At 35.8% G+C, this 27912-nt stretch overlaps 1 protein-coding gene across 1 annotated transcript; it reads left to right on the top strand.

Annotated features, from left to right (window-relative positions):
• The first annotated feature begins 359 nt into the window (after positions 1-359).
• LOC107462744 (protein FORGETTER 1) lies at positions 360-27265 on the top strand. The gene is made up of 32 exons (XM_016081373.3): positions 360-1129; positions 4114-4179; positions 4279-4452; positions 4550-4680; positions 5194-5270; positions 8464-8645; positions 8779-8856; positions 9090-9222; positions 12207-12267; positions 12359-12440; positions 13297-13428; positions 13537-13680; positions 13759-13858; positions 13938-14069; positions 16019-16089; positions 16181-16353; positions 17234-17327; positions 19646-19743; positions 19945-20080; positions 20218-20324; positions 21679-21774; positions 21877-21964; positions 22064-22184; positions 22293-22404; positions 22484-22607; positions 22708-22785; positions 22877-22995; positions 23501-23554; positions 23636-23738; positions 25270-25398; positions 26282-26393; positions 26738-27265. The coding sequence occupies exons 1-32, from the start codon at positions 617-619 to the stop codon at positions 26767-26769; spliced, it is 3852 nt and encodes a 1283-aa protein (XP_015936859.1). The 5' UTR covers positions 360-616; the 3' UTR covers positions 26770-27265.
• The last annotated feature ends 647 nt before the right edge of the window (positions 27266-27912 follow it).

The following is a 27912-nucleotide window of genomic DNA, read 5'->3' as shown; positions in this document are numbered from 1 at the left end:
AGTATGGGTTAAGTTTCAAGGACACCTTTTATGACAAGAGAGCTTTTTATAAAAAGATTTATCTCTTTATTATAAAAAGATTTGATTCGTCTTCTTAAATATTATAAAAGATTTGGTCCTTCTTACTAATTTTAGTATTAAAGATCCTTTTTAATAATTGAATCTCCCTAACGGTCCTTCAGAATAATTTTTCCTTTTGTTGTTTATTTTGTCGTTGTCATTTGTTTAACATAAGCTAAATTAAATTCTGTTTTATTTGTACATGTTTGATTAATTAATTTTAGGATTTAATAGTCAACAAAAAAAAAGTTTTTTTTTTTTTTTTTTTAAGTATTTAACCAGTAACATTACCGGCTAAATCACCGATCTAGTAATCCGATATCTTGACCGGTGGATTGCTGGGGTGGTTTCAATACCTATGCGGCTATGCGGCTATGCCTAAACCCCCGTCAAGCACAATACGAAGTCCCAACATTGGCCTCATTTTCTCACACATCCACAATCGCCAATCAACCCAAAACTCAGAGAATCTTCCGCCAGGAAGCACAGCAAACAACCCAATATCTCTCTCTTTTTCTCTATTCTTAACCCATCCTATTATTCCTCACCAAAACAAATGACTCAGCAGCCATCGGTCACTCACCAGCCGCTCTCGGCGCCACCGCCGATACCGCCACCACCGGCTCACCCGCCCTCACAGACCTCCGAGAGTGTCCGCGTGCGCTGCGCCGGCTGCCGCATGATCCTGACCGTGGCCCCTGACCTGACCGAGTTCGCTTGCCCTAGCTGCAGAATGCCGCAGATGCTTCCTCCGGAGCTCATGCCTAGGTCCCACCAGGCGGCGCGAACAACGCCACCGCCGCCCCCTTTGCATGCGCCACTGCCTCCGCCTCCTCCTCTTCCTCTTCTGTCTTCGCAATCGCAGCCTTCGCACGTTCCCGCTCATGGCATTGATCCCACCAAGATCCAGCTTCCCTGCGCTTCCTGCAAGGCCATCCTCAACGTTCCTCACGGCCTCACACGCTTCGCTTGCCCGCAATGTGGGATTGACCTGGCCGTCGATATTTCCAAGGTCAAGCAGTTCTACCCTTCTGTGCTGCCGTCGGTTCCTCCAGAAGAAGTCAACGAGGTTCGGCTCGGTTACCTTGATTCTAATTGCTCTTTACGAGTCTAATTGTGCTTTCCCAGTAATTTTTTTGGAATGTGAAGTGATGAAAAACGAGTAAACCACCAAAACTACGATACTCGAAGATTATGGTACTTGACAAAATGAACCCAAAAGAACAAAAGTCCCTCCTAAAGATTAGAACGATTGACGAAATGGTTCTCCTGTGGTCCATTTTGTCATCTCTGAAATATTTGATATCGTGATATTTGGTGGTTATATTGGTTGAAAAAGATATAAAAACAATATAAGTGTGAGCTTATGAAGAAATATTTTATGAATAAGAAGAAGTCCCAATAATGAGGAACTGGACTTTAGCTTCATCGTGTGATCATTTTGCTCTGAAAGGAATTCAATGTCAAATGTCCTATATAGCACAGTTGAATACTTAGATCTCTGGTGATTGAGTAGAGCTATTCTTTCCTTTTATTCAGACCTTATAATGGCCTTAAACTTAGGTTTGAAAGCTTAAAGCGAGTGATTTCATTTGAACGAAGAATACTAATAGATATAGAACAATAGGTTCTCCTTACAAAGCAAGAAGCCTACAGAAATAAAAACATTATTAAAGCAATGCTTTCCAACCTCTCAATATATTGTAGAGGGAAATCCCTCTAACTTTACACCGAGTAGAAACCAATTTCTAATCTTGCCCGATAAGAACATGTCAGGAAGCTTCATATATTGTAAAGTGTAAACGTGGAACTGGGTGTCAGTTTCCTAAAGTAAGTGAAATTGTGTAATGGTCTTTAAGTCTTTTGCTTAAGTGACACTACATCTGCAGCTATTGTCAATGATAAACAAAAAGGATTTTGACCTTTTGGTATTTTGTTCTACTACAAATTTATGAAAGGTTTGTTGTGAAAGTGGAGGAAGTTCATTTATATTCTGATTGAACATTCCCTTCGTTCAAAGATATTTTAGAATGGAAATATATGTAATGAAATGACAGATTATCATGTAAGTAATCAGTCATCCCATATTTGTTTTAATAAACATTTTAAACTCATCTCAAGATAGAATAGAAATACTAACTGTCCTTCCTTGCCCTTCGTCTTCCCACCAACGTCTTCGATCAGAGCATTTTTTCTTTTTTGATAAAAGAAGAATTTCATTAAGATGAGCAGGAGGATAATACAGGTTAGATGGTAAGAATTCCTCTATACAAAAGCAAAACAAACCAAGATTTATCTGTAAGGCAAAGTTTCCAATCTCTCTACATGTTTGTTAGAAAATTTTTCATTGAATGTGTAGCATTATGTTCCAACCAAATACTCCAAACACTGGTGTGTATTGCATACTGCCACAAAGATATTGCCTCTTTCTTGCTTCCAAACCCAACAAGCCTAATTAATAGGGGGCAATCTAAAGTTCTGGGGCACACCCAACATGTTACCAAATAAATTGTTCCATAAAAACACAGCCACAGGACACTGTAAAAATAGATGTGAATTTGTTCCTGAAATTGCCACACATAACACACACAACAGGAGAGATAGCCTTATGAGGCCTTCGAACTTTTGACATGTCATTTTCATTAATTTTATTAAGAATAACTGGCCGTTCAAACGATTTGTAATTAGAGGGAGCTTTGGATTTCCTATTAGGTTTTATGAATATGGGAAGACATTGTATTTGAAGACAGAGTTCCAAATTGGAGAAAAGGATTTACAACTAAATTTACTAGAGGAGTCAAGAGGCTATATCCTTTTGTTAGGATTAGAAAGTAGTAAAATTATTGAGGAACCTAAGATTATCTAAAGTTCACAGGTATCATTTAGGTTATGAAAGAAATGGAAGTCAGAGAAGGAAGAACCCTGTGTAGTGTAAAAGGACTGAATAGTGGAATTATGCAAGGAAAATAGATGATAAAGATGAGCAAAGTCTAGTTTAGAATAGCTATCTCCTATCTAGTGATCTTCCCAAAAGTTAAAGTGTGACCCATCACCTACCTTAAAAGAAAGAAAGGGTGTGAAAGTACGAAGTAGTATAACCTTGAGAAATGAATTTCTAGGGGTTAGAATGAGCAGCCTAGGCAGCAGCATTAGCATCCCCCAACCATTCCTGTCCAAACCATACTTACTTCTGATAACTTGGTGCCATGGAGAGTGAGACTCTAAAGGAAAGTGCTGTAGCTATTTTCTACCAAAGTAATGATTTTAGACACAATATTGCCAATACCCAAGCCTCCTTCCATTTTAGGGTGGGAACAAACTCTCTAGTGCACCAAATGATCCCTGTTTGAATCCAAAGCACAACATTGAAGAAAGTCCTTTGCAATCTTTTCAATGTGTTGGCCACTGCCGCCGGAATATGGAACAAGGATAATAAGGAGGAAGAATGGCGGACAGTCATGACTGAATGAGAGTGATATGGTCCATTAGAGAAAAATGGTCCTGTTCCAAATCCCAAAATGCTTAGGAATCTTCTTATCAACAAGATCCCAAATGAGAGTAGATCTAGGATTGCAGTCAACGGAACTCCTTGGCCCTAGATAAACAAGGGGCCACTCCAAAATTGGACTCTCACTTCAAAATGCTTACCTCTTGCATTATGACATGCAATAAACTTGGTTGAGTTGGTATAGAGTTGGCTGGAGGAAAATTTGGAATGAAAAAATGCATTTTACTTGCTTGTTGTAACAGCATATGCAACATTGTAAATTGTAAAACTCTTGGTTTTAGCCAAAACTCTGTTGAAATTTCTCGGTTTTACACCTTCCCACTTTTCATTGACTCGGCCAAGAAAATACTGTATTTCTTCTAGAAGCATGAGATTGCCGCAAGTAGTTCTAGTATCTTTTCCTTGCTCTTCTCCATTTATCTATTGAAATCATTTGTTCAAAAGTTTTGAGGTCTTTTTTTATTTTGAAATAAATTGTTTTGAATATTTTAGCTTTCTTATATTTATTCTTCTTGTTTTTTCTGTTGTGCATTAAATTAAATCAGCTAGCTGTTGAGGTGGAGCGGGACGAGGATGAAGGAGGGTTGCTTGGAGAAACATTTACAGATTATGTGAGTTGCTAATTGTTTCTTTTCAGAGCGTTATATTTTAGAAGTTTTGTTTGGCTGAAAGAGGAACCTTTTTTTTTGTTGATATATCTCTGTGTGCAGCGACCTCCAAAAGTATCCATTGGGCCTCTGCACCCAGATCCTGTCGTGGAGACATCTTCCTTGTCTGCAGTGCAGCCACCTGAGCCAACTTATGATCCTCAAATAAAAGATAGTTTGGAAAGTTCAAAGGCTTTGTCATGCTTGCAAATTGAGACATTGATCTATGCTTGCCAGGTTTCTTCTATAACGTAATTCATAATTGATAATATGTATATATCTATGTTTTACCTTTCTGTTGTATTGATCTGGCCTGTGGGTTTCCTTTTGACAGAGACATCTTCAACACCTACCTAATGGTGCTAGGGCAGGATTTTTTATCGGAGATGGAGCTGGTATAGGTAAAGGTCGAACTATTGCAGGGCTAATTTGGGAGAATTGGCACCATGGAAGGAGGAAAGCATTGTAAGTTTAGGTCATAGTCTCCAAATGAAATCACGCTTTTGTTTATTGAAAAAATGTGATAAATAATAGTTAATGCACCAGATGTACTTTTATTTGTTCTTACAATCACCTTTTTTATTGCTTGTTTGTGATTTTAACCAAGTTCTAGGCTTCTAGCACCATGGAAGGAAAAAAGTTTTACAAATTTAGGTCACAGTCCCCAAATGCAATCATGCGTGTGCTTTATTAATAATTGTGATAAACACCCATTAACAATGTAGATCCAATTTGTATGTTTGAAATGCACATGTTTAGTATCTCTTTTGTGCCAACATGGGAGTATCCCAGTTGGTACCCCTTAGAGTGGTTAGATTCCCCCCTCCCCAATGACTCGGTTTCGAGTCCCTTGTCAGACCAAAAAAAAAAAAAAGAAAAAGAAAAAGAAAAATCATTTGTGATTTCAATTAGGTTTTTGGCTATAAACTGGAGGTTTTGTTTTGATTATGTTGCTATGTTTCCAATGATCTTACACAGGTGGATTTCTGTTGGTTCAGACTTGAAGTTTGATGCAAGAAGAGACTTAGATGATGTGGAAGCAACGTGCATTGATGGTAAATTCTTTGCTGATTTTAATTTTGTTGTATTGACATATTTGTTAATTATGTGGTGTATTTATTAGTGTTTAGGTGTGTGGATAGAGGTCCCTTATATTTCGTTAACTGAAGCTGTGTGTAAACTCTTCTTGATCTTTTTATGTATGGTTTGCACCCGAATGGTTGGGGCAATGATATTGCAAGTAGGATAATATACATGTCTTTTGAAATTCGTCTCGAGGGTTACCATAATGTTCTTTTTTTATCCTTCTATTTGGTTGATGATTCTCGAATTAAAATTTGGTAAGATACTTAGGATGATAATGATATTGTTTCCTCTCATTGCCCATTTATTGTCTATCATCCCTTGGTTTGCTATCTTTTTCATGAAATCACTTATCCCAGAAGTTTAAGCTAATATGAGAAAGCACATGAATGGTTATATCTGTAACATGCCCTTTCGTGCAATAGCTTCTTTTGGGCTTGAAGCGTGATTATGCATAAGTATTTTTCTTTCTCTTTTTTTTTTTGCCTTGTGCTAATTTTTTTCCTGTTTCGGGAGTTACAAGGATTGAACTTTAGTTCTTTTGGTTATAGAAACACTTATACCGCGTCGTGAAACCACTTTTCCCAAAACTTTAAATTGATAGGTAGAGATACTTGAATGGTTATGTATCTAATACACCCTCTCCAATAAAAGCCACTTTTTGGGCTTAATCTTTGATTATACATATACATAGGTCTTTTTCTATCTTTTTAGTTTACCTTGTGTTGAATATATTTGTTCTGGGGGTAATAAGGACTCCAGACCTTTTGGTCATATAAAAGCTATACCGTGTCATGAAATCACTTATCCCAAAGCTTAGACGGATGAAAAGGTTACTAAACTAGTCAGTCCTTCATTTCCTTTACCCTATCCCCTTTTTCAAAACTCCTAACACTAGGACTTTAGCACTTGACAACTCTATTATTTTCTCATGTAAGCAGCTTTATCTTTCCTCCACCTCCTCCTCCTTTTTTTTATTTTATTTTATTTTTATTTTTTCCAATTCTTGACTTTCTCTGCTGAACATAGAAAGGTAAGTTAGTTTTTCCAAAAACCTCACAATTCTTGTCTTTAATGCAACTAGCTTGATCCAAATCTCTCGTTCTTCTTTCTCAACCTTTTGCAATTTTATATATACCTCTTTCCCATTCCTTTGTACCCAAGGACTGACAAAGACACTCATATGTTCTTGTTCTTGCTTCGTTTATTGCCACTTTTGTCTCTTTAGCCATTTTATATTTTTTGCAATTTTCATTGTTGTGGCACAAAGACCACTCTTTAAAACATTTTTTCTTTACCATTACCTTCTCTTGTACACTTGTATTCCGCCACCATAACTCCTTGTCTCTTGCTCCAATTCCTCTAGTTTTACCAAAGCTTTCTTTTTCCACTTTTCCGATAACTTCTAACATCTCACTCCACATCTCATCCGCACTTCCAGTCCTTCCCACCTTGTTTCTTCTTCTACCCGTCTTTGGAAGTTTCTTTGTTTCTCACCTCTTATCTGGCTCCTCCTCCTGCTGGAGTGCTTTTCTTAATGTCTTTTCCTCACCTTTTGGTCAGTGCGAAAAGGATATACTACTCTTATGTGATGTGTTTCATAAGAGGATTCTAGCCTCTATTTATAATAATAATAAAACCTTTATACTAATAAGGAAAGAAAAAAGGAGAATAATGATAAATATATAAAAAAAATCATAGGAGATCATATTTGGTACTCTGATTTGATATGATATGATTCTATCCTGATTTCTAACACTTCCCTCAAGCTAAAACTCGCTAACCTTTAAGCTTGTAACAATTTAACCCCTTGAAAATATAAAATCATCTCCATTGAAGACTAGCAATGCAACTTTGGGATTTGGATATGTGAAATATAGCACAAGGTAGTTGGAATAACCATCAACTTATCAACTTGTTGATCAATTGCATTATTTGGAAGAAGGCCATAAGTGGAGTTTTTTTAACAGAAATGATGGCTATGAATTCTAACAATGATGGTGGGAGAAGGCACACTGAAAGCAGCGGAAGTTTCCTATACATGCAACAATAGACTCCAAAGAACGACATAAGGAACTTCTGAGAACTTGGAGACCCAATGAAGCCTTGAAATGGCCTGAGTGAAATAACAAATATAGCCATTGGTTTGATTCTAATTGGAGGTTGGAAGGAAAACTCAATCCAATATTCATCACTTTATCCCATGGGGAAAATTAGAGGTGAAATGCAGAATAGGTATGTTGAGGCACTTGGAAGGTGGCTTACTCTTCCTCAATGTGACAGTGTCATTGAACAATCAGCCAAAGGCAAATCATGAACTTAAATTTGTGAGCAGAGAAAAGGCACACTGTTGCAAGCGGATAACATAGGTAGCTAAGAAGACATTTCACACTGATCCGAGAATTTTCGTAGGACATTTTCTTCCTTCTTGTGAGGATGTCGTATTTGCTATGTGCTCTCTTTCAAATTGATTTTTAGCATTTACAATATGTACATAGCTCATGTAGATTCAAGGTAGGATTTTATTGTTGGTGATTTTAGGTGTGTGAATATTGATGTCCTTGGGTTGAAAAGATATGATGGAAGTTAGCATCTTGGTGAGAAGAAGTGGGAGATGAAGAAAAACTGTTGATAAAAAAAAATAAAAAATAGTTATTTGGATGATTCTACCTTAAATGTGGTTTATGATAGAACACTCTGCTGATCTCTGATTCATGTTGCCATTCTCCATTACTGTAACAAGGCTTGGCTGTTTTATATCATTAATATTGGTGGTGGTGTTTCCCCTTCCTCGTCAAAATTTGTGGTCTCATTACTTTCAGTTTGTTTCCTCTGCTTGGACCATACATCAACTTGAAATTTCTTGTCATCTAATGCTGCAGGCTTATCATGCCAGAATTGACGCACTTGGACTTCATAATAGATTATTTGTTTTCTTTGCTCATTCTCCTACATTATTGGCTACAATAATTCATTTTTTTATTCATAGAATGAATAGTTTTTGATGAGTTGTTGTCTTCATGGGAAAAGTTCCTTTCTGTAGTCCATTTCAGATTTCACTTTTATGTAGAGTTGAATTTGAAAAAGTGCCTATATGTTTCTCGTCCACGAGCATATAGTATTATTATGTATTTAAGTTTCTTTATTTTTCTTCCCCTTATCCAGTGCATGCTTTGAACAAACTGCCTTATTCTAAGCTTGATTCAAAGTCTGTTGGGGTCAGGGAGGGAGTTGTTTTCTTGACATACAATAGTCTCATAGCATCCTCTGAGAAAGGTCGTTCACGTCTCCAACAGCTTGTACAGTGGTGTGGACCAGGGTTTGACGGTCTTGTAATTTTTGATGAGGTATGGAAATATTTCCCAATGTTATTCGCATGTCTATTCAATTTGAAAGATGGTGATTGGTGATTTGAGTGCTTATTAGTTCAATTTGATTTTCTTTACCTTTTCTTACTAAGGTTTGATTTGCTGATTGTAGTGTCACAAAGCGAAAAATTTGGTCCCTGAATCTGGAAGTCAGCCAACACGAACCGGAGAAGCAGTGCTTGAAATTCAGGTTTGTTCTTTGTTCTCTATCTTTTGAAGACTTGGATTATTATTAAAGTGACCTACAGAAGCTCACATGTTTGACAACTACTTATAAGATTGGTGACTAATCTAAGGCTGTGTGCGCGCGCATGTGTGCGCATTTGGTCCGTCTGCAATAATATTTCCGGATATGGTAATATTTACTGTTGAAGTGGTTGATAAAAGTGGGTTTCTGTAACTATTGCTATTTAAATTAAACAGGACCGGCTACCTGACGCTCGTGTTGTTTATTGCTCTGCTACTGGTGCATCAGAACCTCGCAATATGGGTTATATGGTTCGACTTGGTCTTTGGGGAGATGGGACCTCTTTCTCTGATTTCCGTGAATTTCTAGGTATTGTTTTTCTTCCTCCTTTTCTATTATTGAAAATTTCCCTTTTCCTTACTTAACTGTTAGTATTCTTGTTTCTGTTTTTGTTTTTGTTGTGTTTTTTCTTTCTTTTAGCTTTTTACCCAGATTTTGAAGTTGATGCATTTATACTGTTTATACCCATATATTCTCTTATTATATTCCGTGTCCAACTTGTCCTTAAACAGGAAATACAATTATAGCTGGTGATCTTGTTCTGAAGAAGTCTTTTCTTTCATTCACAAAAATTGCTTGATAAGTTTGAAACCTTTTTCGTTTTAGATACTTGCTGCTGTTACTTTCTGAGTCATACATGATTTGTACATGACGACTACATTATGATTTTCATTAATAAGCTGTTGGTGGATATTGATTGAGAATAATTTGATGTGTTTTGCTTACACAAATGCTGAGGGAGGAGGCTTGAAAAATTTGGCAATGCTTAAAAGTGTCTCGCTAAGTTGGGGTGTAAGTTAGTCATCAAAAGGTCTTTGGTTATAGTAGACCTGATATAAGAGATCAAACTACTAACAAAACTTTAGTAAATGCCTGTATTGTCTTATGTTGATGTTAGTTACTTCATCAATCAAGGATAATTAAAGGAAGTAGAACATGTAAATATTTTGATGGAAATGGTAACCTACTAACCTCTGTACAAGTTATTTGCAGTTCTTGCATGTAATTCTATGTGATTCTATTACTATCAATGCTACTTATCCTTTTCCCTCTAACTCTGCATGTTTCTTTCCTTTATATACTTTGATGCGTACCTTTACTACTGTTCCACTACCTGTGCATTTTCGCAAGGTGAAATTCTGGAAATCGCTTAGTAATGGCTGAGCATTTTCCCAAGTATTCTCAAACTCATCGTTGTCCTTCCACTTAATTAATGTTGCCCAAATCTTTTTGTTCACCTTTCACAGGAGATGCCACAAAAGTGCAGGCCTTATTTTGTCTCTTATCTGTTGATCTAGTAGTTCAGAGCTAGCGTCTCCTATAATTTGTATTATTCTGCTGTCAATTATGACTGCATCATGCTTTTTGACATTTTTATAGAAAGCTTGGTTTGCAAATGGACTTTCAACAGTTTCTTTTTACTAAATTCAGATGCTTTGGGATTCACAAACAATGCAAAACTGTGGTTTTTTATTTAAATAAATAAAAAATTAATTATTTCAAACAAACAAACGTTGTAGAAGTTGCAAGTATACGCAACTGATACCATTTCGCAGTAAGGTATTGCGTTGAATAATTAAACTGCATTTCACAGCAGGGAAATGTGAAATCAACATGTTTCATGCAACTATGAACATTTTGCATTAGGGACTTGGGGGAATTGAGTTGTTCTTGTTCCACTCATGTTGAATTTCCCAGTGGGATTTGAGTTTCACACAAAACTCAAGCACATTTTGCATGTCTCCCATGGGGTTTTAGCTTAAAAAACAAAGTCAACACATTTCCCATTACCCTCATGCAAAATGAGTGGAACAAGTGCGCCCAAAAAAAAATCAACATATTTCCCACTAGCCTGATGCGAAATGAGTAGAACAAATGCAAAAAAATTAACTCAATTTTCCCAACCGCTTCATGCAAAAATGCTCATAGTTGCATGAAACATGTTGATTTCGCAACTCCTTGGTGCGAAATGCAGTTTAATTTTTCAATGCAATGCCCTATTGCGAAATGGAATCAGTTGCATATATTCGCAACTTCTATAACTTTTGCGTATATTTGGAAATAACTATATTTTTTAATTTATTTAAATAAAAAAACCGTAAAAGTGTGGCAATGCTCATCCTTTGCTATTTTCTGGAGATTTTGCTAGAAAGAAAATGCTATAGTTTTCAAACTGGTTTCTCCATCTCTAGACAATATTTCGGATAGGATTAACTTCTTAGTTTCTTTGTGGTGTTCTGCAAACAGTCATTTGTGAAGTGGTTGTTTGGTAGATATGCAGAGTAAATGGCATGCCTTATTACATTGCTCAGTGTTATATGTCCCATATTTTCTTTTTCTTGTGAGAATATTAAGATTCTCTGTGTACTGCTTGCTTTCTTGTTTATAAGTTTATTTTTCAAGAAAAATAAATCTAATCATATAAATGCATTTATGAATATATGGAGATAAAAATTATTGAAATTGAAATTGACTAGGTTTTTGGGTTTGGTAGTAGAAAAGAGGAAAATTTTGTGGGATTGTGTAGTTTTTCCCACTATTTGGACTATTTTCATCCGAGTATAATGCTCGCACCTTGATTACAAATTTTCTGAAAAGCATGTTTTGTGGGATAGGATTAGAAGCCTATCCCTCTGAGGGAAGTTGAGACATTTGAAAGTTTTGCTTTTTAGATAAATCTTTTGTTTGCTTTGCTTTTGTATATGGAAGCCCTTATCCCCAATTTGTATAATCCTTCTGTTCATCTTTATTAATTTTTTTTAATTAAAAAAGGGTATAAAATTGGATATACAATTAATGGGTACGTTTGTAAGGAGTTATAATTAATAGTAAGTAACAAGTAACAACAAATCTCTTGAGGGTATTATGTGTGGGATGCTATTGATTGAGAAATTAGAAATTTAAGAACTTCCGCGAACAAGGAGGCAGTCAAATGTCCCTACTTCATTATAATCTAATTGAAAAAATATTGAATTATGTTAGGGGCTTGGGTATTATGGGGTGCCCAAAGTCCCACATCGAGTAGTATGGGATACTTCATGTTGTATTTCAGGAAAGTGGTTCTTTCCCTTAATAGTTAGCTTTTAAGGTATGGTTTTCCCCACTTCTTAGGTACTTAAGAAATTAGTTATCTAAATTTTCATTTTTTCATTTGATTTTTCTACAGAATATTGGTTGTTAGTGTTAAAGAATTTCTTATTCACCAAAATGAAAAAGGAAAAAATGTTCTTTCTCTCTGAACGTGTTTCTGTCTCTGTTAAATTATTGAAAATAACCGAGTATATATTATCCAGGTGCTCTTGACAGAGGGGGTGTTGGAGCTCTAGAACTAGTTGCCATGGACATGAAAGCAAGGTTAAAAAATTTCTAGTGCATGCCAATCCTCAGCTTTATAAGCATATGTTTTTCAATATTTTATCTGTTGGTTTCACTTTTTCTGTTTTAGGGGGATGTATTTATGTCGAACACTTAGCTACAAGGGTGCTGAGTTTGAGGTTATCGAAGCACCACTTGAAGATGAAATGATGGTATGGGGCATGAATTTGTTTATATCCTTAGTCTTGTTACCGGATCTGTATTTGCCCTTCAAAAGTAATACTGTTTGGGATTATTTTGTGAAATGTTGGTTAGCTGAAGCATAGATCATGGCATTTACACTTAACACGAGACTCTGAATTAAGTGAAACACCAGTTTTATAATTGTCTGACAAGGACATGGCATATACGTTCATATACATAAATATTAACATATATGTTACAAATTCAACGCCAAGAAAATCTCTATTTGATATTTCACCATGTTTTACATATATACTTGTGAGATTTAGTATAACTTTATGTATTAATAGAATGCTTTATTAAATATATATCATTTATATCAGTCTTATATATTTATATTAACAAATTCCTGTGTTGTACACTACACTGAAAGTACAGTCTTGTTATTTTTAGCAGATGGCTTATGCTCTTTCTTAGAGGTTTTTCTTCCCCTTCATATTAAAAATCTCTCTCTGAAAAAGCTACAGAGGAAATTTTTTTTTTGGCAAGGGCTGGTATCTTGAAAAATATAGATTTCCACTGTATTATTTCTCAGACATGTTGAGAGACTGGAAAGCTATGCTTTATAGACAAATCTTCTGTTTTCTTTTGCTTTTGTATAGCAGAACCTTTATGCCCAATTTTTATTATGCTTCTCATCTTAGTGAATTTATTTTTTTATCAAAAAGGGAAAAAAAAGAACTCAGAATTTCCCATCACTTTGTTCAATGTTCTTTTAATATCATATTAATTTATAATAGTCATCTAAAGTATCTGCAAGTTTACACATTTACCCATGAATTCAATATTTTCATCTCATGTAATTCTCCATATCATACATTTTAGGATATGTATAAAAAGGCAGCAGAATTTTGGGCAGAATTGCGTGTAGAGTTACTAACGGCCAGTGCCTTCCTGAATGATAAAGATAAACCTAATTCTAGTCAGCTTTGGAGATTGTACTGGGCAAGTCACCAGGTATTAGATTTAAGTTGTTGCTGATACAATTTCTTTTCTTTCTGACTTCTTTTTGCACTAAATATATGTAATTGTTGCTTTTCTGTTAATGTTACTTGTCTGTTGTAGCGTTTCTTTAGACATATGTGTATGTCTGCAAAAGTTCCTGCTACTGTTAGACTTGCAAAACAAGCTTTAAGTGAGGATAAGTGTGTGGTCATTGGTCTTCAGAGTACAGGAGAGGCAAGAACAGAGGAAGCTGTGACAAGATACGTATGTTTTCAAATGCTATTGTTATTCCTTAAAGTGTAGTTTAGTTTTCTGGTACTTTCTAATTAATGTTTTGTATAGGGTTCTGAACTTGATGATTTTGTTTCGGGACCTCGAGAATTACTGCTTAAATTTGTGGAAGAAAATTACCCATTACCAGAAAAACCTGAACTTCTTCCAGGTTTGAGTCTTGTTTTGCTAGATGCTTTTCATTATTATATAATTGGTATTATCAACTCTTCTTTTTGTTTGTCTTATAGGGGAGGATGGGGTAAAGGAGCTCCAAAGGAAGAGGCACTCGGCAACACCTGGTGTTTCAGTAAAAGGAAGGGTCCGAAAAGTTGCCAAATGGCAACCTCCAAGCGATGTTGAAAGTGATGAAGAATCTGAAAGTAAGTCTTGCAAAACAGAATTTTACATCTTCTCTACTTATCCTTGTTTCTGTTGTGCTAAAGTTTGATCTCTTATAATGCTCTTATTGGAACCATTTACAACCGTGACCTTCCCTAACTATATTAGGTGCACTGCATAACAAAAATAAAGCTATTGTTTTCAAAAAGTCAAATATTTAGGAAAGAGCAATGGTATGGTCTATGGACCTATATTTATAATGCCAGGATTTTTGACAAAATAACGTTTTAAGTATTACCCATATATTCATCTTTACATGGGACTTTCCCTCTTAAGAGGTTGAGTCTAGAAGGCTGTGTGTTTATTGCCTAAGGAAAGTGAGAAACCATACCTTAAAAGCTAGCTATTAAGGGAAAAAAACCACTCTTCTTGGACATTAGGCACCCCATAATACCCAAGTCCCTAACAATACACCGGGCCTAGAGAGCCATATGGTGGCTTCATTCGACACTGACCCAGTGGTAACCACTTGGCTGTCAGCTTTCTGTATTCAGTAATTACTCTAATCCAGCCTATAGGTAATTCTTTCTATGCCATCTACAACCAGGCTTGAAGCTTGATAACATTGTTAAGTACCGAAGGAAAGTGCAAACACCTTAAAAGCAAGCTATTAAGGGGGAAGAACCACCCACCTTAAATATAACATCAAGCATCTTATACTAATTGATGTGGGAGTGGGATGTTGCGCACCCTATGTTACCCAAGTCCCTAACACTATGCTTTTAGATAAACCTTTTGCTTTGTTTTGCTTTTGTATAGGGGAACCCTTATTCCCAGTTTGTATTATCCTTCTCCTCATCTTAGTGGATTCATTTTTATCAAACAAATAAAAAATGGAAAATGGGCTTGCACTTTTATGTTAGTTACAGCTGGTACAGCTATCATCCTAGCTGGCTGAAGGTAGTTACTGCTGTCCTAATGTTCTAAGCCTATCTGTCACTTCCAAGTTTTCTCTATTAATGTCAATAAGCCTGCTACGTCACTGGTTTGTGTGAAAGATCTCTCGATATACAACATGTTTTGCTGTACCTAAAGTATTCAAATCAAAGTCAATCTTTCTAAGTTCATTCCACTACCGTTGGACTGAGAATCTTCATGCAATGTTCACTTGTTGATTCGTTACTACACTCCTCTATTGGTATTTATGTTAGATATTGATTATGGACTAGCATTTTGAAGTCCATGGTTGTCTGAAAGAAATGGAAGATTTTAGTGAAATCCATAACTCAAGTAGTTTTCTATTATGCAGGACCTGGCTTGAGATAAGATTCTGCTGCTTGCATTTAGTTGGTACAGCTTTTCTTAGATAATAGGATGTATTTGCGTGTACGTGTGAGGGAGAGTAGTTAAGGTATGGAGACTGGTGCAGTGCCTTTCACAGGGTCAGAATTATTTATTACAGCTGGTGTTCGTTATTCCAGCTTGCACTGGTGTAATCCTAACCAACACACACTAATACAATCAACTACACTCATAAAATCAACTCACTCCATTATTACTGTTTTCTCTGTTTTGCAATATGACACATTAATGTCTTGCAACATGTTGTCGACATTGCAATTTAAAAATGGGCAAATTACATTGGCTTCCCTTGGGGTTTGGTGAAACTTACCATTTCCTCCCTATATTTGTCTAGTGATGTTGACCTCCCCAAAACCATGCTACAAGGGATGTTAGTGTTGCTTAGAAGGGTGTCTAGTGTTATATTTTAGAAAATACAAGACTACCAGGTGTATGATTACCTAATATTGGGAATTGACTAAAGGGGGTTGAATTTCACCTAACTGAAGTGGAGTTTTTTTTTTGGTTGGCTTTTTTGAAAATGGAAAGCGAGTTTAATATGGTCTTTAGAGTTATATAATTTCTTCTCAAGGTATTAGTGTTAAATTCTTAAGTTGCATTTTGTTAATATTCTTTTGGGTTGGTCCAGGTGAATCGGCTATTGATTCCACAGATTCTGACGATGAGTTTCAGATATGCGAAATTTGCACTACTGAGGATGTAATCTTTCATTTGATAATTTCTTTAAAATAGAGGGAAAAATAAATATTTTGATGATGGTGATGCTAGATTAATTTATTTTATCCTGCAGGAAAAGAAAAAACTATTGCGGTGTTCCTGCTGTGGTAAATTAGTTCATTCAGCTTGCTTGGTGCCACCAATTGGTGATATAGTGCCTGAAGAGTGGTCGTGCCATTTGTGCAAGGAAAAAACTGATGAATATCTTCAAGCAAGACAAGCATACATATTGGAACTCCAAAAGAGGTGTACAATATGGACAATTTTCTTGACTTGTGGTATTGCTTTTTATGGTTATGAGTGTTTGCTTTTAGGTAGCTGTTTACAAAAGAAACTGCATGTTCCATTTTCTTCAGTAGCGAAAAGGGTAAACAACAAAAAATGCATCTGAAAGATTTAGGATCTGACAAACATAACTATAAATGATGAAAATGATTAAAAAGCTCCTAAAGATACCAAAGAGCTCTAGAGATCGGATATGATGATATCTTTCCATTGCTAAAATTTGTTGATTTTGCTCCATGTGGTTTTTTTTTTGGCGATATTATTTTAAAAAAATGATAAAAGGGGTTTAATGATCGAATTTTGCAGTATCTATTTGCATGTACATCCTAAATAATTATCCAAATGTTTATAAAAAAGGTTGGATAGAATGCACAAGCCAGCTGCCACTTTCAGAAACCAATGGTAGTTTCCCTTTTTTTTTTTGTTATTTTTGTTGAACTAATACCATCTTTTGGTGTTTTTTGTTTTCATATTTTTAAGTTATTACTTTTCCCCGTCTTATTCATTCTGGGTGTATTTTGGTAATTTACCTGTAGCAAAAATTAGTATAGTAACCTAATAAAGTTAATTGTTTGTCTGAGCATAGGTTATAATTCACCTAGTCAGGTAAAGATAAAATACCTCCAGCTGTCATAACTAACTTCAGAATAGCTTGCTGGTCAATCTTCTGCATCAGTGTGTAAATACCTTATACACTGGAAATCATAATGCAAATATCTCACCCGTCAATTAATTAAAAATTCTGAGTCTAGATTTTGTGTGTGGCCCTGTGTGTGTTGCTATTTCAAAAAGTGTTGTTTACAATAACTAGTAAGGAATTGATTAATGTTATATGATGCAGGTATGATGCTGCCTTGGAACGCAAGACAAATATATTAGAGATCATTCGTTCTTTAGATCTTCCAAATAATCCTTTGGATGATATTATTGACCAGGTAGTGTTTTCATGTTTATTGTCACTATTGCTTTGTAAAATATTCCTCAGATTATTTACTTGGTAATGATAAAATATTAACCTGTTATTGATCACTACTACAAAATAGTAGCCACTTGTTGGTTTCCTAATATATGTGTGAATGTGAAATTTTATTTTATTTTTATAAAAGAATAATTTCACTAAGATGTGGAGAAGGATAATACAGCATAGAGGATACGATACAAAAGCAAAACAAACAAGCTTTATCTATAATGCATAGTTTTCAAATATCTCAACATGCCTAAGAGGAAAACGGTGGATGCTTCCCTAATAATGTTCTTTAGCTTTTCCCTGTCTTCAACTCAAGACACTGTCCTTTTTAATCCCTGAAGGAGTGTCCAGTTTAAACTTTAAAGGGCCTCCCATGGTAGGTTGATCATCACTAGGATCCTAATAATCATCACAAAACTAGACAACATTTGAGATGGATTTCTCCCGAAATATAAGTTGGGACAGTGGAGGAGGGGCAGTGTATTGGTTTGTTTTCGATAGCCTTGGCAGGATCAGATACAAAGAATTCTGCAGAAGCCTTCCCCAATTGGTTCCATCCGATTCCCAAACAACCGTTGGGAACAAGTACCAGTGTAATAAAACTCATAAGAAACTCCCTCGTCAATGGCATATCTAGTCCTCCTCAGTCTGTTAGATAGGAGAGACATTCAAAAACTTTGAAAAATGGGGATGAGAGAGAAGAGATAATATTTGTTTTTGCTGTTTAATGCAACATGATTAGCATCAGGCAAGGCCTGTAATTAATGGTATTGAAGAGACCTTCACTCCTTTTTTTTTCAACAATTGAATTCCTCTTATTCTTGTTCCTTTGCTGTCTACTGATATACCAACTACACCCTACATCTCACTAATGCTTAACAATTAATTTTTTTTTAATTTTCTTATTTATCTTTTTAGAAACTAAATAAGGTTTGATCTCTTGCTACTCTTGCTCTATTAAACACTTGAATAGGATTAAGCAGTTAATCAATTTGTTAGGAAGTTAGAACAAGTGCCAGATAGGATAGACTTCCCTAACTAAAGCACGCAAAGACTCTTCTGCCCTTTACACTAGTTTGCTGAACAAGCTTCTCCTCTATATATATAAGCTCAGATTCAATGCTTCAATGATGATGATTTGAGAATGAACAATTCGCATTACACTCTCTGATTCTCTACTTCCTCACTCCTCTCTCTTCTCTCACTTTCTCAAATACTAATATGGTGTTAGAGCCTATCTGATTCAAATTTGTTGGGCCACCCATCCGCAAATGTTTACGCTCCAAATGATCATTCTTGGGCATGAAGGCGGTGTATTACAAGTTCCACATCTATCAATGGTAAGGTCTCTATAGTGTGAGGCAACCCTCACCCTTTGAGCTTGCTTTTGGGGTGAGTTAGGCCTATTGAATTCTAATAGCAAACATGGTGTTGCACCCAATTATTTACTGTTAGTACCAAACGATTTTGGATTTGAGGAACAGGATTTGAGATTTTATGTGAAGAACTGGGTTTGCCGCTAGGATTTGTGTTGGTCTCGGCTTACAAAATTAACATATTTGGATTCATAAGTAATATATGAGCCCTACATTCTGCTTTCATCATTCAACTTTTCTTGGTTTCCACTTCGGCAATGGAAAGTAAAAACAGAATTCTCCTTGTTCAAATTTTCCCATTCAATTTTCTTGCATCATAGGTGTTAAGACAGTGATTTAATATGAAAGCTTGAGGTTACTGAACTCCTGAGCTTGTATATTTATATACACTAGCTAATCATTACACATAATTACATTACCTACTAAAGATAAACACAATCATTCATAATTGATCCTAATTGATTCTAATCTAACCTAATTGACTGAATATAGCTGATTGACTGAATATAATATCAACAATAAGCATAACTGTATTTGTATTGGGAAAGTAGTTTGATCTTGCGATATGGATACACCATTACAGCTTGGGCAGATATGATAAGAGCTTATTTGGTTTGTGTTTTCATTTTCTATTTTCATTTTCGTTTTTAGTGTGTTCTATTTTCAGAATTTGGTGAAGGAAAAAAAAAAAAAAACTAGAAATGGAAACATGAAACAGGATATCGTGTTTCAGTGTTTTCTTTTTTCTTTTTCCCATAAAATTCTAAAAGGAAAACACATAATAAAAGCGGAAAATGGTTTCTCAAACCAAACAGATCCTAAATTTAGTTTAAAGTTAATCTTTTGCATATTGGGGGATGCAGTGCTGAGACTAATTCTTTCCTGTTACTGTAATCTAACTCAATTGCAGCTAGGAGGCCCTGAAAAGGTTGCTGAAGTGACAGGAAGGAGAGGAATGCTTGTGAGGGCATCTACTGGGAAGGGTGTAACTTACCAGGCTCGCAATACGTAAGTTGTATTTTGTGTCCATCAGTTTTATAAAATTTTTGAAATGGGATGGTTGAGAATTGATGATTATGCACTAATGAAGTGGATTTGGTATTAGAAAAAAGATAAAGGATGGTGAGGAACTGTGCTATTATATGTAATAAAGAACATATTTTTGTACCTCTCTGTACATAATATACTGTTTTCTCTGCATCTCACTAGAAAGGATGTCACTATGGAGATGGTTAACATGCATGAAAGACAGCTCTTTATGGATGGTAAAAAGTTAGTTGCTATTATATCAGAAGCTGGATCAGCTGGTGTTTCCTTGCAGGCAGACAGACGAGCTGCAAATCAGGTATATCAAACTAATTCAAAGTATCGTTTCCCAATTCTGCTCTGTCCTACATTATTTTGTCTTCAAATGTTCAGCTTTGTGTTTCTTTCTCTGTTCAATGATCCTCGTTCTGTGCTCTTCTTACTTTAAAAAAACAGAAAAGAAGGGTTCATTTAACTTTGGAACTTCCATGGAGTGCTGATCGAGCAATTCAGCAGTTTGGAAGAACTCATCGTTCAAATCAAGCTTCAGCACCTGAATATCGGTCAGTAGCCTCAGTAGGCATTATTGACTAAATTTGTGTACCATGTTTCTTTTTTTTTCCCCTATTGGTTACATATCATTCTTTTGTTTTTGTTCCTAGAGCTGTATATTGAGTTCCATCCACACACGGAGGGGTAAATAGTAATTTGCCTGGAATTAGTTGTCCTTTAATTTAGTGGGTCTGTATTTGCCTGGCATAAACTTGTGGGTTGCCCATAAATTAACATGGTCTACAAATAACTTAATAAATAGATTTCTCGTTACTTTTTAAAGTATAATGTACTAAATTATTTTCTGAAAAGAATTATACATTTTGTTTTCGCGCATCTTTTGGGTTTGGTTTAGTAATACATAATTGTACTTGTACCAGAAGTATATTCAGGCGAAGCAGTCAATCTTTAGTATTGGGCCTCCCACAAAGCAATAGCCAAACAAATAATTCGACTTTGGGGGTAACCGCTAAGCACCACACCTTGATAATTAAGTTAGCGTCGGCCACCATGATACTTGAGATTTCCTACACCTTTTGATCTTGTACATTTAGTAGAGAATTTTCCTCCAGCTCCCTAGAATGAAGTTACCTCATCTTGTTATTCTATGCTTGAAGATATATCATTTAAAATTTCCTGCAGTTGCTGCAACCAAGTCTACTCCCTCTCATAGGGGTTTCTTAGCCAAGTTAATCTACAATGCCAAGCATGACATCCCATATAATCTTGGGAATAAGTCTTTGAGACAATAGTAACTAGACAAATGAAAAAATCTCTGCTACGTTATTGGGAATAAGTATAAAAGGGAAAATATAATACCAATGAAACAGTGAAATTAAGTAGGAATTAAGCTAAAAATGGAAAAAACAGCAGCAACAGTACAAAAAGAAAGTCAACACTGTCTTATCTCTCGGTATCAGTTACCCAGGGGCCATTGCCACAACCTTTCAGTATACACCTGCAATCATGCCTTCAATGAGCTGGTTTCTTTACTCATATAGCTTCAAGTATTAGACAGGCTGAAATTACCTCTGCCCAATTACTCATATAGCTTCAAGCATTAGACAGGCTGAAAATACCTCTATAGCTCTTGGTATCATGAAATAGCAATAAAACGCCATTAGGGTGTGCAACCCTCTAGATCTCTATTGTTTGTATCAATTATTACATGATTAAATCTGTTAATTTTACGGATTGAGATAGATATGCAGAGGCAAAATGATTTTCTTTCTAGGGATTGTGGCCCTATCTCCAACTCTAGAGTCTGTGGTCTTATTCTTGCACAACCACTTTGATGTTCAGTACAGCTGTTGCATTTTCTTTTCTTGGCCTACCCTTAATTTGCATTCTCATAAAACTTTACAGGTTACTCTTTACTAATCTTGGTGGAGAACGACGGTTTGCATCAATTGTTGCCAAGAGATTAGAATCACTTGGTGCTTTGACTCAAGGGGACCGCAGGCATGTGGTACTTGAAAACTTTTTCTCTTTTGTCTGAGCTAAGCATGGTTGAATGCTGACATCTTTGGCTATGTTGTGTCTGCTTTCCTTGAATTCCTATAGAGCTGGACCTACATTAAGTGCTTATAATTACGATAGTGCTTATGGAAAACGGGCACTCATGATTATGTACAAAGGAATAATGGATCAGGTCTAATAATTTTCTTTGACAATGCAAATATCTATATTGTAATGTTTAGTTCGCATGCATTGACTTAAATCTATCTCTTGATGAAAATGGTTTCTTTAGGATTCTTTGCCTGTAGTACCTCAAGGATGTTCATCTGACAGACCAGAAACTATTCAAGATTTTATTAATCATGCAAAAGCTGCTCTCGTATCTGTTGGAATAGTTAGGGACACAACTATTGGTAACTCTTTTATGGCCATCATCTGAGAGTTAGATTTGTGGTATGATTGTTGTAAATATTCATATTTTATCTAATATTCACATGATTAAACACATGCCTATTTTGTAGCTAATGGTAAAGAGCTTGGAAGGTTGTCTGGTCGCATTATCGATTCAGATATGCATGATGTTGGACGATTTCTCAATCGGCTTCTGGGACTACCTCCTGAGATTCAGAATAAGTCTGTCTTTTATTAATCGAAAGCTTTTTAATGCCTTTTAGTATTTTATTCAATATGCTAATCACAGCTGTAATAATAGGTTATTTGAGTTATTCGTTAGTATCTTGGATCTTCTCGTTCAGAATGCTCGCATTGAAGGTAACCTTGACACAGGCATTGTTGACTTGAAAGCTAACGTCATTGAACTACAAGGGACACCAAAGGTATTGTATTGCTTTTTCTTTTTGAACATGTGGTGGCAACTTATTTTGTGTTAATTTTATCTAGCTAATACTAGCTGGAGACATTTTCTTGTTCATGCAGACAGTACATGTTGATCAGATGACTGGGGCTTCAACTGTTCTATTTACATTCATCTTGGATCGGGGAATCACGTGGGAGGTGATTGGTCTTATGCACATTACTAAATTAACAGTATGCTGTATTTCAAGCTTAAGACAATGACCTATTATTCACAATTTTAACTGACCAGTCAGCAAGCACCATGTTGAATGAAAAGCAGAAGGATGGGCTTGGTTCATCTAATGATGGGTTTTACGAGTCCAAGAGGGAGTGGCTGGGAAAACGTCATTTCATTCTCGCATTTGAAAGGTATAGTTCACTATTTCCGTTAGACTCACATAAGAAAAAATAGCATTATGTTGACATCAAACCTGCAGCATGCCATAACACTGTCCATTTGTAGCGTCCCATCCTGTTCCTCTTCAATATTCTTGAAGAAAAGTTGGTTCTTTTGCTTATTGTCACTGTTGAGATCCATGATTAATCAGGGAAATAATAGAGTAAATTAACAAATGAGGCAATGAATATATTACTCTTTTGTACTCGACAATGAAGGAGACAAAACATATATATAGGAGAGTAATCTATGCTGTTGGGCTGCACCATTCGCGTTGTATCTCTACCTGCTGTACACCTGCCCACGTGTTCATAATGTCTATACTTGAGGTGGAGTGTTAGAAATACACAGGTTCATAATGTACGATGCCATGTAATTAATATACAAATGTCTACTTGATCACTTCTATTTACTAGTGAGTTAAAGTTTTGTTGTTGATCACTTATGTTATTTTCTTGTTTTGTTTATTCTTCTCAGTTCTGCTTCGGGTATGTACAAAATAGTTCGCCCTGCTGTTGGAGAATCAATTCGGTATGTAGTGCTATTTGTCAGCCTTGACCAGCCTTTGCATTTAGTTGTGTTTTTTAATCACAATTTTCTATGCTTATACAGAGAGATGTCTCTGTCAGAACTAAAAAATAAATATAGAAAAATTTCATCGATAGAGAAGGCTCAGACTGGTTGGGAAGATGAATATGAAGTTTCATCTAAGCAGGTATATTGCTTCCCTGAATTATTACTCTTGATTTTATTTTTTCCAAGGGAACTGGTGTTAATGAAATATTGAAAGGGGTTTGGCACAGAAATCAACTGCTACATTGCAATGTTCAAGCAGGGTGGCAATCTTTAGTGAAATGTATCGGAAGATCTTTTAGCAAAATATATAGTTCTGTCTACTATTTACTGTTTTAGCCAATTTTTATATAAATTTTAAAGTTGAATTGATTGGGATGAGAAGATGTGCCTCGATCAGTAAGGCTGTATAGTTGATTGCTCTTTATCGTGGCAAGTATGAGACTGCTTGTCATTAAGTTTGAGTGACAGAGATGGAGGCGGTTTCCTCAATTCAAATGAATGAGGGGGCGGATATTCCATCTGCAGTGTGGTATTGATTGGAATCTCCATTGCGCTAGTAATTCTAAGCTCTGGATACCGTAGTAGAGATCTGAACAGAGAGAAAGAGAGAGGAGAGGTGAAATTTCTTTTAACTGAGTACGGTGCATGTCAAGTCCTCAATTGAGTGACTTGTAGGGGAAACTACCCTAAGGGTAGTTTGGACCTTTCACTGCTAAGTTTGTTACAGCTAGTACAGCTGTCATCCTAGCTTGCAGAAGGTAGTTAATGCTACTTCTAGTTCTGTAGGCCTAGCTGATGTGGGTAGGCTTTATTGTACAAATTGACTATTAAACCAGCCACACTTGAGGTATATAATGCCTGGTCTACTGAATTTTAGAATTACTTGAACGACGTGACCATGTGCCTTGAAGACAGTAATAATATCTTTAGTTTGCTTGATAAGAACTAAGAATTAAAATTTCAGTTGATATTTGAATATGAGAAATGCTAGGTGAACAAGTTATTTTTGTAATCAAGTTCAACTAAGTCTTTTTTCTTCTTCTTATGCATCTCCTTCTTCAATTGGTTTTTATTGTGCCAATAAGCTATTGGACCAACTTGGTTGAACTTGGTTATTAAAATGACTTGGTCATGTAGCATCATCATATTAATATTAGGAGAAATCAGCTTCTTTTTTCCAAAACAAATTACATTTTTCTGCTACCTACCCAGCATACAAGTTCTCGTGTCACCTCACGGTCACTTGTTCATTCCATGGAATCACTCACTAATACTTGCATCAGGTTGCCTATTTTGTGCAAGTTATTTTAAATGAATCCAAACCTTTATTGTGTTGCAAATTGGTCGTATACTTAAAAGCTGTGCCCTCCAACTTTTGCATGGATTATTATGAAAAACCTTCAATACTTCAAAAGTAATTTATGAATTGTTATGAATCTGTCAGTCCAGTTGTCGCACACTGAACTGAACGAATATCTAGAAATGGATTGATTAATTTTAATATCTTGTTGCTTTGATGTTGAGTTTCTACACCATCTATAACCTATCCCATGTGTATGTTGTGAACCGAGAATTCATGGATACTAGAACCTAATGATGGTTTTAACTATTGGACGAGAAATTATATATTGTTGACGTTTTTGGTACCCTGTTTTTCTTTCTGTTGGCAGTGCATGCATGGTCCCAATTGTAAGATAGGTACTTTCTGCACAGTAGGCAGAAGATTGCAGGAAGTAAATGTCTTGGGCGGCCTCATTCTTCCTGTTTGGGGAACCGTTGAAAAGGCCCTGTCTAAGCAGGTATGTCACTGGCATAAAATATCTTAGTGTGGATAAAAAGGTCTTTTTCATGCAAATATTATCAATTCAGACAGTGATTCACTTTCTTGTTTGAGTTCGGTTTCCAAATGGTTCCGTACTTCCGTTTGTACAGCTACAATAATGGCTTAGTGATAAGAGTAAATGGTCAAATTAGGCCCCGAAGGATCACTCGTTCTTCAAATTGGTTCTCGAAAGATTTTTTTAATCAAATTCGTCCTTTAAAAAATTTAAATTAGTCATGTTAGTTCTTCGGTCACTTTCTTTGTTGATGGTGCCAAAATTTGCTAATATATCACGTTAAGTGACACTCCAACACACTTAGGAGTCTTAATTGACTATTAACATAATAAGTTTATGAAATTAGATCAAATCAAAACCTAATTGAGGGGAGAACTTGAGGCATTGGAATCTCTCAATTTGGGATTGATTTGATCTAATTTCATAAACTAATCATGTTAATAGTCAATTAAAACTCCTAGGTGTTTGTTGGGTGTCACTTAACGTGCCACATTAGCAAATTTTGACACTATCAACAAAGAAAGTGACGGAAGGACTAACATGACTAATTTAAAATCTTTAAAGAACGAATTTGATTAAAAGAATCTTCCGGGGACCAATTTAGAGAACGAGTGATCTTTCAGGGACTAATTTGACTATTTACTCGTGATAATAATAAGTAATTTATTAGTCGCTTCTGGTTTCATTAAGAGTTTATTTCATCATTTCATGACACAATTCCGTTTTCGTAAGGGCTGTGGTTCGTCTCACAATGATAATGGGATTTGGGCCACTATGTATTACTTTTTACTTTAATTACAATCATGTATTTTTTGTGGAAAATGCTAAGTTAGAATCTATACAGGCTCGTCTAAGCCATAGGAGGCTACGTGTTGTACGCATTGAAACTACTGGGGATAACCAGCGTATTGTTGGACTTCTTGTTCCTAATGCAGCAGTTGAAACTGTGCTTCAAGGTCTCTCTCTCTCTCTCTCCCAATGTGCATTACATTAATTCTTATACCACTTTTGATCTTCATGCCGTTTGACCCTGGTTGATGTGGACTGTTAACTTCTATCACAAACATGGCTTTGTTGCATCCTGTGGAACTTAACACTCCCCATTAAACACAAGTCAAACAACTTGAAAATGACAAATGGGCAGGAGAGCCCCTTGGTTCAATGAAAAATTGAGACCAGCTTGTCTCACAAATTTTATGGACCAATTTACCATTTACTAGATGATTTTGTTTCAATCTAATTCATTTTTGTCAGATTTGATAAAGAGATACCATCCTAATTTTTCCTTCAACATTTGCAGGTTTAGCATGGGTTCAAGAAATCGATGATTGAATGCGTATGGTACCTTAGTTGAATTATTCAAGTTTGCATACAGTTGCGGCCATCTAATTTCTTGTGCAACCGCCAATATTGGTGTCCTAGGAAAATGCTCAGCCTTAGCGCTGTAATTTTTTGGGAATGGGGAGGACTCATCCTCTGCACCGGTAACACATACGTGCAGCTGCATTTAATTTTGTTTTTCTTTCATCCATTTTGTCTTGTATAATTGGATTTTTGTATATTTGTAAAGATGATCCGCTGATAAAAACGGTGATGGCTAGGTTGTGTTAACGTGTAGTCCAGTCTGTATTTTAAGTAACTCGTTTGCATTGGATATAAATGATTGCTGAAATTATAGTTGAAGTACATATTCCATTTGTGCATATGAACACAATACAATTCCAGCAATCTTGATAATTTACTTGAGTACCGAGATTACAGCGGGAATACTCAATGGAAGAAACAGTCAGGTTTAATATCAAATCTCATAGGTTATCCCTTCGACACATTGATTGGTGTCATTTGCAAAGCAATATGATAGTTCCTGCACTCATTCTTTATTCTGCTTCTTGTATGGATACAAATTAATTGATTCGGCTGTGGATCTAACTCGGCTATTCTAGATTTTGGAAATAAGTGGTTATTTTTTTCAATACACCATGATTTGAATATGTTCATTCATTTAAAGTACTTGAGATTACATATTAATACATCTGATGTAGATCGCGATCCTGATTCAATATTTACCTTTTGAATCTTGAAACTCTGTTAAAGATTTTACTCAAGAGACTTACCTTCCTATTGGGATATGGAAGCTCAAGCAACTGAGGCATCTTTCTGTGTCTTCATATTGGATAAGGAGTGAGACTTTTCTACCAGATGCGTCAGCAGAAGATTGTTTTCCAAATTTCTAAAGTACAAATTGTGAGTGTTGGAGGAAGGACAATGTCTCATTGTTAATGGAAGATTCCCAAAGCTGAGGAAATTGGGTTTACTATTGAATGTAAGAAGAAAAGTGTAATGTGCGAAAAATTATAAGGGTTGCATCAACTAAACAACTACAAAACCTAAGATTAGTGGGAATTCAGGAATGGTTGTAAGCTTATAATTGAAGATAGTATTTGGTACGTTCTTAACCCAAACACTATCATATGT

The sequence above is a fragment of the Arachis duranensis genome, chromosome 8, assembly GCF_000817695.3.
Source record: "Arachis duranensis cultivar V14167 chromosome 8, aradu.V14167.gnm2.J7QH, whole genome shotgun sequence".
NCBI classification, from domain to species: domain Eukaryota; kingdom Viridiplantae; phylum Streptophyta; class Magnoliopsida; order Fabales; family Fabaceae; genus Arachis; species Arachis duranensis.
This window is presented reverse-complemented; position numbering and strand designations above follow the sequence as displayed.

What these genes read in the sequence shown, in the direction of transcription:
- LOC107462744 (XM_016081373.3), top strand. Translation starts at nt 617, where the DNA reads ATGACTCAGCAGCCATCGGTCACTCACCAGCCGCTCTCGGCGCCACCG. An exon ending in ACAAAGGAATAATGGATCAG is followed by an intron (nt 21,965 to 22,063) that starts GTCTAATAATTT and finishes TGGTTTCTTTAG; the next exon opens with GATTCTTTGCCTGTAGTACC. An exon ending in AGTTAGGGACACAACTATTG is followed by an intron (nt 22,185 to 22,292) that starts GTAACTCTTTTA and finishes CCTATTTTGTAG; the next exon opens with CTAATGGTAAAGAGCTTGGA.